Below are 13306 nucleotides of genomic sequence, written 5' to 3' on the forward strand. Positions count from 1 at the left end.
ATGTAAAATAGAGTGGTACTTTTTAGTTTTACTATTGGACTTTTTATTATGGAGACTCAAATTTATGCTTTAATTACAAGTGAACCAATTGGACATAAATTGAGTTATACCAATATTTTTCTTGTTTTATTCTGCATTAGGCTGTATGGAGCAATTTGATTTTAAAGTTCGATATATGAGTTGTACTTTAGATTGTGGCAAGGATTGTCCAGTTTCAGGTATATTCTCTAGGAACTGTTCACTTTAAAACTATGTAACTTGAAGTGTATAAAAAAATGTATATGTACACTTGAAGTGTATAAAAAATCCGTTTCCCATCACCTTTTCTTATGAGGGCTTTAGACTTCCAATGGCACATTAAAAAATGGTTTGTACCAATTTACACAATTTTTACAAGAGCTATTTACATTATTTGCTCATTTTTAAAGTAATTGTATCTACCAGTATTCCACTTCTGCAAAATCACAGTTTCCCCTGAACCAGCTACTCTTATTCATGTTGATTATGACTGGCTCAACCTGAAGGACATTTACGACTGGCTCAACCTGAACGACATTTTCAGACAGTTCATATTTCTCCCAGTAGCTGTCTTCAATTTTCCTGGCATGTTTAATACACTTTATCCAGACTTCTGGAGTTATAGTATGTATGGCTTCTCAGCATGAAATTTTAAGTGCATCCTTACTTCTACAATTTTCTGAAGTGTTAGCTGTATTTGTTCTTGCTACTTATCCCTTTCATAAGGCCATATGGTCTCCATTGGATTAAGCTCAGTATGAGCCACTGGCTATCAAACAATATTTACTTCTTGTTGAAGTTGTTTCTTGTTCCAGTTTCTTTATTGATGTTTGAAAATAAGGCCTATCTGGGAGTATCAGCCCTGCCTTAGTCAATTTACTAAAATCATCAACTTCAGGTGGTAGTGAAATATCATTTGATGCTACCCAAGGTATGATTTCACCTCTCAGCCTCGACATGCTTGAGTTTTTAGTTGAAGAATCGACCATCATATGATATGGTACTTGATCTATAACAACAGCTGACCTTTAAGGCAATAAACTAAGGACTTTCTTTAACCATTCGTCATAATTGGCCAATTTCATTTTGTTGTGGTAATCTCTGGTTCCTTTCTTTCAAATAAAAACAAAGTTCTGTGCCATCAAGAAATCCTCATAATTTCTGATGTGACGTGGAAAATTATGATCTATTTTCCAGCTCCCAAGGTGTCTGTAACTCTCCACAGCATTCATAAATTTGTTGAATGTATGCTCAGTATTGATTATAGTTTTCAAAGCTATTTTCTGAAGAATCAACCATGTTTTCTTGCCATGCATACTCCATTGTCCAATTCTGCCCGCACCAGGTCTCGTCTGCAAAAAAGATCTTGTAGCCCTTTGTTTGTAGCTCTCTCATTTTCCTAAAGGAGGTATTTTGGGATACAGCATCTGTCACAGACTCCATTAGCATTGGTTTTCTGTTAAGTATTTGGAAACAGAGTCTTGAGGTTTTAACTGCTTTCAAAAGAGTAGAGAATGAAATTGTTTGGTCCTGCCCACTCATTGTGTATAGGGTGCCTAAAAAAAGTTGTGTTCCTGGAATGCTATACAACAGTTCAAGAAATAACATTAGTAGTTTTATTTCAATAAAGCAGATTGAAAATACTTAACTATAATGTACAAAGGCGTCACAAGCGGTGGGCGACATGCTGCTTAAATCCGAGTCCTTGCTGCACACAATGTTCAAACAGTCAATGCATATGGATCACTACAATGTGATATCGTAGCGCTCTCTGCTAGGCCGTGCTAATACTCTGTGAATCTGTCCACTAATGTCCATGTACTGAGCTGATCTGAGCGGGCGAGGCTGGCAGGAACGGCATTTATATTCACTTTGGCTTGAGGGCGGTCCTGTCATGTTGAGGTGCTATTCCGCGCACTGTTGGCCAACATCGTTTCACTGCCTTCTCAAGTCTTGCATTCTTCATTTTTGTTCCGGCACTTGTGGTTATGCCAGAACATTCCTCCCCCCAAAGCATCGGACCGTTGTCGTGTAGGGAGTGCAACCATAGCGGGGAGGGGGGGGGGGGGGAGGAGATGGGGGCAGGAGTGTGGGCGCATTGTTGGGCTGGAAGCTGTGGCTGCAGGAGACATCAAACTTACGGCCATACCACACCATATGGCCTGCGCTTTGACGGAAATGTCCCCCGGAAAATGATCAGAAGGGTACAAGTCCACCTCCTGCTGCCTGCCATGAACCAGATGAAGGTGGTGACTGCTGAGGTGTGGGTGGGTCCAGCTCCCATCGGTAGGATGAGAGGAGACGCAGGAGGTTCCACCTACGTCTCCATGGGGTCGTCCCATGGTGTCGTGATGACATACTCTGCTGGCTGCTGTAGGTGCAAGCCATGGGGACCTGAAAGAAGATACATACAAGCGCCAAGTCTATGGACGATCTCACCTTGTGCCTACCGTCTCCTGTCACTAAAAATTGAGTAAAAGACAATATCATGTGGTGCGAAGCGATACTTGCAGACTTCCTTCGGAGCCGGATGGTGAGGAGGTTGGAGCAGGTGGAGCAATGTCTGATGGCAACGGCCGTGAAGCAATTGCGCCGGCGATGGTCCATCTCATGGGTGCGAGTGATATGAGGTGATAAACAGTTGCAGTGCTTGATCCCTAGTGTGTGTGAAGCGATGTTTGGCCATCTGCTGCTTCAAGGTTCTGACAAAAAGTTCTGCTTCGTCATTTGACTGTGGATCGAACAGTGCACTAGTTAAATGCTGTATGCCATTGCGTTCACAGAATGTTTCAAATTCGTTCAACGTGAACTTGAGGGCTGTTGTCTGACACTTTTACTTCAGGTAAACCTTCTAGGCAGATGATTGATGACAACACCCAAAGTGTGCTGCGTGATGTCGAGTTCATTGGCACAACAAAAGGAAACTTGCTGTACGAGTCAACCATAATCAACCAATGAGTATTCCAAAAAGGGCCCACAAAGTCTATGTGCACATGTTGCCGTGGTTATTGTGACTAAGGCCAAGCAGAGAATTTTTGCGGCAGATCGTTGAAAAATGGCTGGTGTGGAAGCACTGCCAAAAGGCAAACGCAAATATTTAAACAAGCCCAAATGAGTATTTACTATACACACTTTTTGAGATTCGTCATCGAGCAGTATTTGAAGATATGCTTCGCGCAAATCAGTTCTTGAAAAGTAGTGTCCAGTGCCTAATTTGCCCATGAGATCCTCTGGGCACAGCAATGGATAAGTATGAATGACAGTTTGTGGGTTGACTGTAGACTTAAAGTCAACACATAGGTGAATGTGACCTGAAGGTTTGTGGAGCAAAACCAATGGACTTGTCCATTGAATAGCTGATATGGGCACAATAACTCTGTTATCTTGCCATTCCTTAAGTTCAGCTGCGACTTTGTCCCGTAATGCAATGGGAACAGATCTGGCCCAGCAAAATTTTGACTAAGCATCGTCTTTCAGCGTAATATGTGCAACAAAATTGTTAGCTTTGCCTAATCCTTCAGAAAAGAGTTTCAGGAATTCTTTTAGCAAGCTAGCTACACTGCCTTTTGCATTGAATGCAGACACTGACAACACATTGTCCTGAATGTTAAAGCCAAACAAATCAGAAGAATCAAGATCAAATATGTTCTCACACACACGCATAATTGTAGTACTGTAAAAGTCATTGTATGCGAGCGATACGTGGCAGGCAAAGTACATGTTCTGAGAATGGTAGTGTCTTGTCCATTATAAGCTTCAGTTGCGAGCTAGTTTTAGACAGGCATTGTGAGCCTAACAGTTCATATGTGTGACGATTGAGCAATGTGACAGAGGCACCTGTGCCCAACTGAAATTTCCCACATTTCCCACAAATAAGTGAATGAACAAAAAGTTTGTTTGACTGACGGATGCTTGCTAGTTGCAGTCGAGTTGAAATACACTGCATTAATGACATGGGCATTGTGACGAGAGTTTTGTGAGTGGGCTGAATTCTTATGTTTGTTCTGTTGCAAACAAACGGGTTGCACATGTCCTTTCCTACCACAAGCATAACAATGAGCTTGTCGGGAGGGGCAGTCCGGCATTTATGCTGTGAATAACACCTACGACAAGACTTAATTCTGTTAGCCTGTGTAGCTGCCTGTTTAGCAAACTGCTTATGCGGCATGGAACGTTGTTTACTCGGCTTGGTTAGCGCAAGCTGCTGGTGCGGAATGCGGCAATCGCAAGCAAGGGTCGCAACCCGGAAAATAGCTGGCTGCTCAAATACATGAGCTGACAAGGTACCGGAATCATACTGATCTAGCATTTGAACTACCTGCTGAAATGATGGATCAGACTGTTTCAAAATATGTTCTCTCAGTTTGACATGATACAACATAATATCTGAATATGAAGCACCACAAGCACATTTAATTTACGTTTCCTTGTCATAACTTGCAAATCTGTTATCCACTCATGCGATAAGTTTGTTCTGACTGTTTTTTTTGCAATGAAAGAATTGATACATAGCTGCTACCACATTCACTTGTTGGTCATAATGGTCAGTCAGTGAAGAGATAACACTGTCATATGCAAGTTCACTCAGAGTGGTGTGAGGAAAGAGTTTTTGAATTAATCTGGACTCTGAACTTTCTACCGTGGATAATAGATAGGGAAGTTTCACAGTAACTGCAAGATTGTGGGCTAGTAAATGTGCTTCAACCTGTGATAACCACTTGAGCCATTCCTCTTCTTGGTCACAAAACTGTCAAAAAGGTGATATAGCAGCTGTAGTGACGGTGCTTGTTCTGTCAGGCGCGCAGTGTTGGCCAGTAGCTGCTGCACCTTGTTGAGCAGTGTAGATATTGGCTGCGTCTGAAACTGAAACGTCTACATTAGCTGTGTGGCATCTAAGACTTGCCGCTGTGGTGCCTGAGCAGTGGGTGGGGCAAGTGGGGGGGGGGGGGGAGGGGGAGGAGAGGTGACATGTTGGAAGTCACAAATGCAACAAAAATATGTACAAACATTTTCTGCAATGCCTACCTGACAACACTGAGTATCAAAAACGATAAGAAACTGTTAAAGCAAATAAATACCCCTGCAAAGTAAAGACAAGAGAGAACTAAGGCGCCAGCACAATATAAACGAAAAGTTCATGGCCGTCGGGCACTGGGTTCAGAGGATTCTCATCGCCAGTTGTTGGGTCCCGCCCACTCGTCGCGTATAGGATGCCTAAAGGATGCCGCATTCTCGGAATGCTATACAATAATTCAAGCAAATAACATTAGTAGTTTTATTTCAATAAAGCAGATGGATGACATGCAACATAAATCTGATTCCTTGCTGTACACAATGTTCAAACAGTCAATGGATATGGATCACTACAGTCTGATATCATTGCACTCTCTGCTCCGCGAATCCTGTCCACTAATGTCCGTATACTAAGCTGATCTGAGTGGCCAAGGCTGGCAGGAGCGGCGCCTGTATTCACTTCAGCTTGAGGGCGGTCCTGTCATGGTGCGGTCCTATTCTGCACACCATTGGCTAATGTTTCACCGCATTCTCATGTCTTTCATTCTTCGTCTTCGTTCGGGCACTTGTGATTATGCCAGAACAGAAATATCAGGAAAATCTACCGTATTTTCTACCAGTTTGAGGTGGAGGTATTTTAATTGTGCAAATACCGTGTACACGTAAAAAAATAAAATAAAAAATAAAAAAAGTGATTTGTTCTTGCCCTGGACAAACACAATGTTTTTTCCTTGACCTGGGTAACATATTTGCATCCTTATCCTTTGAAGCAGCTGCTACGCTCCTCACTGATAATGATATTTCAAGACAGTGTGTCACTTCCTGGTACACAGGAAACCTACTTTTCTCGCTCACTTGGAAATAAATAAATAGCACTTAAAACTATTACAAGTTCACCCACTGACAATAGTGGTCTCGGAGGCATCTTGATATGATGTAGCTACCATGTTGGTGTCAATAAGGTACTTTTATAAAATCCATATCCCATTTTATGGTCACAGTGGTTGCGGCTTCTGACAACTACGAAAGAGACTTTCAAAAGAAATCCACGCCCTCTGTTATGTTTATCCTGTGCTGAGAAAACATTACTCTAGAAAAACTGTAAAAACTTTTTTTCTTGAGTGATTGAAAAAAGACGCCCAAGACTGGACAATCTGTACTATGATCCAAAATGAAATTCGTATGTTGAACTTTAAAATTAAATTGCTCCATATGACCTAATGCAGAATAAAACAAGAAAAATATTAGCTTAAGTCATTTTGCGATTGGTGTATAGTTTGTTTGTAGTTAAAGCCCAAATTCGAGCTTCCATAATAAAAAAAGGTGATAGTAGACTCAGAATTTTTTTATGTGGTTGTGGGGGATGTATTTTCATTGTTGACGTTACCTTACCATATAGAGGACATGTTTGAGTTGCAAAGAGGACAACTAAAAGACTGCTACACATTTGAGCTTTTTGACAAAAGGCCTCCTTCTAAAGTAGAAAGCACGTGCCCACATGCATGCAAATGCCCCCCCCCCCCCCCCCATCCTGGATTTAAGTGCCTGCTCCGGCCTCAGGGATCAGAGTCAGTCAGTGGTCATGTGTGTGTGGGTTGCACTTATGTGAATGTGTGTATTTGTACTTCAGAAGGAGGCAAATGTATTGCAGTCTTTTGTTGTGTATGACTGTGACTCAGTGTCTCCTCTATATGGTGAGTACCAGTCTGTGCTTTTCATGATGTTGTCGTTATTCCATCCTGGATTTTCCATTCTTTGATTTCTTCTAACTCTGAGATGCATATATGCATTTTTGGTTGCCTTGTGATTTGGTGATGTATTTGTGCTACATGTAAGAAGAGGTTTTTTGTGTGTAATTTTTCTCTGATAACAGATAGCACAGCTCAGCCTACAGTGCCATTTGCTGAGTTATGAAGTTTTACACTCCTGCAGGAGGGTCTTATTCCTTTATCACAAAGCATTCAACTATGATACTTTGTGAGCAATATTTCATCATCAGACATTCCTGAGAATCCTGATAAAATACGGGTGAAGTAATTCAATTTCTGCAGAATTTTTATTTATATTCTACACTATGTACCTCAAAGGCATTTTTTACAACTGTAACACAAGTGAAAATTTCTCCTCACCAAAAACTGATCCACATATTTAAAAATGTGTTAGTATGTTTGTAAGACTTCTGATGAGCATTTGTCGGTAAAAAAAAAAAGAAAGAAAAAAGCGAGCTACAGGCTCTCCACTTTTACACTATTGCTCTTGATGCCCACCAGGCTTAAAGCTGCTATGGAGCATTCACCCATGTAATTTCCAATTTCTACACAATTCCCTTTGCAGTACTCTAGTTCATATAATCGAAATCAGATTTTCATGCTGCTTTTTATTCCTAAAACATTTCAATTCATTATGGAAATGAGCTTGTTCCATTTATTTATTGGTGCTAAGAGAAATTTCTATCAAATCTCCACTGTTCACTATACCTACTTTCATACCAAAGCACTTAATTATCGTTGGTAGCTGTCTTGCATTTATCAGTTTTCAGTCATTGTTTATGACCTCATACACTTTTTTTCAGTTTATCGTTGAATATGTTTGAATGATTTCTTTGTCTGGAGTATTTCAGGTTTACCTTGAAGTTATTGGTGTGTAATAATAGTTTAAAGTTTTGTATCCGACCGTATTGTTTGAGTGATTATTGTTGTGTCTCATGAGACACACTTTTCATATTTACCTTTGAGAGAAAAAATGAAGTATTTGATTGTGTATTAGCACTGCTTATAAATTAATTACTGTTACACACCAATGTTGAACATAGAATGAAATGAGAGGAATGATTCATCTAGAGAAAAGCAGTGTTATGATCAGCAGTTATGAAGGCATGGTGTTTTAATAGTGGACATTAAGTATTAGTCCTGAAAGGAAGTGATTAGTTTAATTAGAAAAACTTTTATTATCAAATATACTCAGACTTTCTTTTCACTTAGGATGATTAAAGTGACCAATAAAATCTTCTCGGTCTCTGTGCCACACCAATTAGTTCAAACTTCACTGACTAATTACTTCATAGTGTTTCTAAATTGATAACTACTTTCTGCAGTGTGGTTGATGACACTGTCTTTACACATTCATGTTACCAGTCACGAGTTCAATTTACTTCATCCATTCTCATGTAATGCATTCTGTTCACATGTCTCTGCTTCAGCCAAGAAGATTTTATTAAATTGTGTTAGTAAGATACAGTGAAATTGTATGTCATACATGTTGTCTTGTTTTCCACATTTTAATAGTAAAATTATATTTTTATTGAATTTTTTTGGGGTATGAGAACTTGCTCCTGTGATTTTATTGGGATGATATCAATGATTATTAAATTAGGTAACAGCAGTTCTGCAATTTTCTTCAGTAATTGTTGTTGTGAATGTTTTCTGTGACCACCTCTCAGTAGGAGGATGAATGCCAAAGAAAAAGAAAATAATTTGAATGACAATAACCCAATTTTAAAATATTAGGAAGACTACTGATGAGCAATAACTAAGCTGTTCTTCATGCAGGGATGTTATTAAATAATACTAGTAGCTGTAATACCACAGTTGAAAATAAACTGATATTGCGTGTAGCGTAGAGTGTTGTCTGATTACATAGTTAATCATTGCCATCTTTTGAACTTGAAGCTATATATTTGCTCTCTATTTACATGTTGTACAAACTTGATCCTTAATTCATTGAAGTAAGGAGTTTTCACATATTGAATTATGTATCTTAAATCATAAGTATATATAAATCTTTAAACTGACGTTAGTCACACCACTTACTTGTGTAGATTTTACTGTATTTGTTAGGTATGCCTGATGATGATCTTCTACCCGTTGCTGTGAAGGTTGTCCATCCGAACATGAATGAGCTCTTAAGGTACAACAGATGGTTGAAATTATGTATTGACACTGTGCTAACTTTATCTCCTATAAAAATTTCATTTTGATCTTGTAATGTACAAGAAGGTGGAGGTGTCTTTGCCCTTGTTATTGAGTTTTGTGTTATGGTACATTTTTTAATTACTAATATAAAATTTAGTGAAGTTTTGAGAGCCAAGGAAGGATATGAGTTCTGTTTGGTCAATCTTGATTGGTCTTTGTTTTGAATGGTGTCTGAAGCGGTATACATGACAATCTTCAACATATGAAAAGAAACAGTAGTGCCAGGTAAAAACCAACTAAAAGGGGTGGGGTTTCAGAATTATGAAATTATTCCAGAAACTACGTACAATTTTTTTAGCTGCAGATGGCGCATTACACTACAGAGTCTGCCAGAAAAATGTATACAGTCTTTGTCAGGCTCTATCGAGATATCGATAGTGTCATTCGATTTGAATTATGAGTGTATTGTAGTAAGGTCTTTGGCTCAACAGATGTTAGTACTTTCATCTCGGTATTGAGAAAATAATATGGCTGGAGCACGCTTGACATTCAAGCAACGAAAATGAATTGTGAAGTGGTTTTTCAAGTTTGATAATGCCGTTGAAATGCAGCATCAGTGGAGACGGGAGAGTGAAACAGAATTGTCAACCTGCCTAACAATTAAACACATTATTGACAAGTTTGAATTGCATGGAATTATTTGTGATATTCACAAAGGAAGATCAGGAAAACAGCGTACAGCTAAAAGTCCTGCATCATTGGCTCTTGTATTGGAAACGTTTGTTAATTCTCCAAAGAAGTCTGCTCCACAATGTGCACGTGAAGTGGGGGTTAGCAGTACAAGTGTACAAAGAATTCTGAAAGCTGCAAAGTGGAAAATTTACATTCCATTATTACTGCATGCGATTAATGACGACGATACTGATCGGCGAATGCAATTTTGTGAATGGTATCAGCAAATGGTAACTGATGACGAACAATTTGGTATTGTGGAGTGACGAGGCACAATTTAAACTTAATGGACCCGTGAATCGGCATAACAGTGTGTACTGGACACCAAAAAATCCGCATGTTTATCTGGATAAAGCGGTCAATCTACCAGGGGTTCATGTGTGGTGTGGAGTATCATCTAAGGGCTTAATAGTACCCTCTTTCTTTGATGCTACTGTCACTGGAGAAGTGTACCTGGAAATGATACGCACATCAATTTTGCCAGGTATACATGTGCTTTATGGAGCTGAAGAAGAGGTCTTCTGCCAACAGAATGGAGTGCCACTACACTACCACCTAGCTGTATGAGCTTTCGTGGCTGACAATTTTCTGGGGCATTGGATTGGACGAAGAGGGCCCATTTAGTTCCCTCCATGGTCACCATATCGAACACTTATGGACTTTTACTTGTGCGGAACTGTGAAAGATAACATCTATCAATGTAAGCCACACATGTTGGAGGAACTTCGACAGGAGATTACAGTGATGTGCAGCGATCTCCACTGTAACATTGACATAGTTGCAATGAACGCTCATTGTTCTGTTATGTGTATGGCAATGTTGAACAAATAAAAGTAATCATGTGCTAAACTGAAGGCTGCACAACATGTGTGATCAATTATTAAATGTAAAATAAACGCTTAAGTAATACTTTTCGTTCCTTAAGATGTGTATACATTTTTCTGGCAGACAGTATTTGCAATAATCAAAACACTTGAACAAAAAAAAGCCCAAAAAATTATGACAAGAAACTGGTCACCAGCAGGTTAATGATGGGTGATGCATAGGCATGTGTGAGGACAGGTAATTTCATTGGATTTTGAGCTTTCCCTCTTTTCATGGCTTTAGGAGCAACACTCACAAACACTCCCCTTTTCCACTCGGAAGCACGTGCACCACCCCCCCCCCCCCCCCCTCACACACACACACACATTAACGACCAACATTATCTCGATTTTGACAACAGTTATCTTCTCCATATCAAAACATCCCTCCCTCCCAGGCTATCTCAACATGCTGATAACTTTACAAATGTCTTTACAGCCAGAAAACATTCTCCCTGATTAGCCGTAAACATATCTCAGCATCAATTTTTTTTTGTAGCCCAAATGACACTTCTAAATCGTCACTTATACTCAGATCTTTAGAAATCCTACTGTAATCTTCATCATGTTTTTGGTTACCTCTCCTAGTGATATGAAATGAATAATACTGTGCTCAAATTCCTGGGCTGACCCCAAGCCTCCTTCCCAAAGTTATATTCCATCTCTCACTCAACCTGTGCATTATCCCATCCCTTTCCATGCCATTTCATCTCCTAATCCAACAGTGCTTGGGTTTGCCCTATGGATGACTCAGATACAAGACTTTTTCTGTATATTCACCCAGTACATCCTACTGCTCACACATGCTTCTTATGTGACTGAAGACAGGGCCATGTGTGAAAGCACTCCAGTCATGTACAGGTCTTGATACAAGCACTGTTCAACACTATCTTCATATGGTAAATAACCAGCTGTATATGTACATGAATGGATATCGTCAAACTATGCCTAATTGCAAAGTGTCCAACTGCCTACCTTGCTGCGCACTGCAATAGTTATGAGTGCAGAAGCTGCTACAATATTATTGCCATTTGAATTCACTCACTCCCCACCACCACCACCACCAGCACCACCACCACACATTCCTCCTCCTCCTCAGAGATATAACTCTGGGAAGTGGTGCCTCAGGATGCCTTTCATTCAGTAAACCCCTTGGTCATTCTTCCACAAGTCTTCATCCTCACCAGAAGATGATGGGTACCAAACTCATTGAAATGTTGCAACAAGGCGATGCCACCACTCAGCTGATAACCCGAGAAGAATTCATCAGTGGAATACACCGAGAAAGACTGAAATCACATTCATCCTCATATGTCCACTTCCCAGTGCATAAATTATCCTTTGTTTTCATTTCCCTTTCCAATTCTCTTCTGTCTCAGTATTGTGTCATTTGTTTCCAATATTATTAAAAGTTTTACCAATGTTATTGAGACCCTGGTCTCTAGACTTTTTTTCCTTCCAGAACTTTGCTACACCTACCTTGTTTCTCAATCTGTAGACCCTCCCCCTCCATCTGCAACACTCTAAAACTATGTATTCATCAACAGTCAATGATGTTATGATCAAAGTGACCACCTGGGTCTTGGTTTGTGTGAGTGTTTCTATTATGATGGAATAGCAGAAACGGGATCTAGAGCTTCGTAACCATTGAGATCAGGTGAATCATTACGTCTCTTCATCTTTTTACATGAGGTGACTAAAGTCATGGGAAACCAATATGCACCTATACTGATGGCAGTAGTATTGCATACACAAGGTATAAAAGGTCAGTGCATTGGCAGTGCTGCCACTGGTACTCAGGTGATTCAGGTGAAAAGGTTTCTGATGTGATTATGGATCCATGAGGTGAATTAGTTGGAGCTAGCATGGGACATTCCATTTCGGGAATCATTAGGGAGTTCAGTGTTCCAAGTGTCAAGATTGTGCCCGAGAATACCAAATTTCAGTCACTGCCTCTCAACAGGGTGACATAGCTGCTGACGGCCTTCATTTAATGGCCGACAACATTGGCATTTGCATAGAGTTGTCAGTGCTAACAGACAAGCGACACTGCATGAAACAGCCACATTAATCAATGTGGGACATATGAACATATCCATTAGGACAGTGTGGCAAAATTTGGCGTTAACAGGCTATGGCAGCAGACAGCCAATGCAAGTGTCTTTGCTAACAACATGACATCATGAGGAGTGGCTCTCCTGGGCTCATGACCATATTCGTAGGACGCTAGATAACTGGAAAATTATGACCCGGTCAAATGAGTCCTGATTTCAGTTGTTAAGAGCTGATGTTAGGGTTTGAATGTTGTGCAGACCCCACGAAACCATGGATGAGAGCTGATGGTTGGGTTTCAGTGTTGTGGAGACTCCACGAAACCACAGACTCAAGTTGTCAACAGGGCACTGTGCAAGCCGGTGGTGGCTTCACGTGAAGTGGATAGGGTCCTCTGGTCCAACTGAACTGATCATGGACTGGAAATGATTGTTCTGCTACTTGGAGACCATTTGCAGCTGTTCATGTACTTCATGTTCTCAAACAATGATGGAATTTTTATGGGTGACAATGTGCCTTGTCACCGGTCCACAGTTGTTCATAATTGGTTTGAAGAACATTCTGGACAGTTTGAGCAAATGATATGACCACCCACATGGCCTGACATGAATCCCCCTGAACATTTATGGGACATATTTGAAAGGTCAGTTCATGTACGAAATCATTCACATGCAAAACTTTTCCAGCTATGGATGGCTTCAGTGGCAGCATGGATCA

General features: G+C 40.2%; 1 protein-coding gene across 4 annotated transcripts in view; it reads left to right on the plus strand.

The window, feature by feature from the left end:
- The window catches only part of LOC124606921 (uncharacterized aarF domain-containing protein kinase 2-like), a 105006-nt gene that overhangs the window by 21259 nt on the left and 70441 nt on the right, over positions 1–13306 (plus strand). Inside the window, exon 4 of one of the 4 annotated variants that reach the window (XM_047139032.1) lies at positions 8868–8937. The exons of 2 other annotated variants lie outside the window; for them this stretch is intronic. In XM_047139032.1, the coding sequence (XP_046994988.1) occupies positions 8868–8937 (70 nt within the window). Of the gene's footprint in view, positions 1–8848; positions 8938–13306 lie in introns of all 4 variants that reach the window. One more of the 4 variants, XM_047139034.1, reaches the window with a different exon arrangement.

This window comes from Schistocerca americana, chromosome 3 (genome assembly GCF_021461395.2).
Source record: "Schistocerca americana isolate TAMUIC-IGC-003095 chromosome 3, iqSchAmer2.1, whole genome shotgun sequence".
Classification (NCBI taxonomy): Eukaryota; Metazoa; Arthropoda; class Insecta; order Orthoptera; family Acrididae; genus Schistocerca; species Schistocerca americana.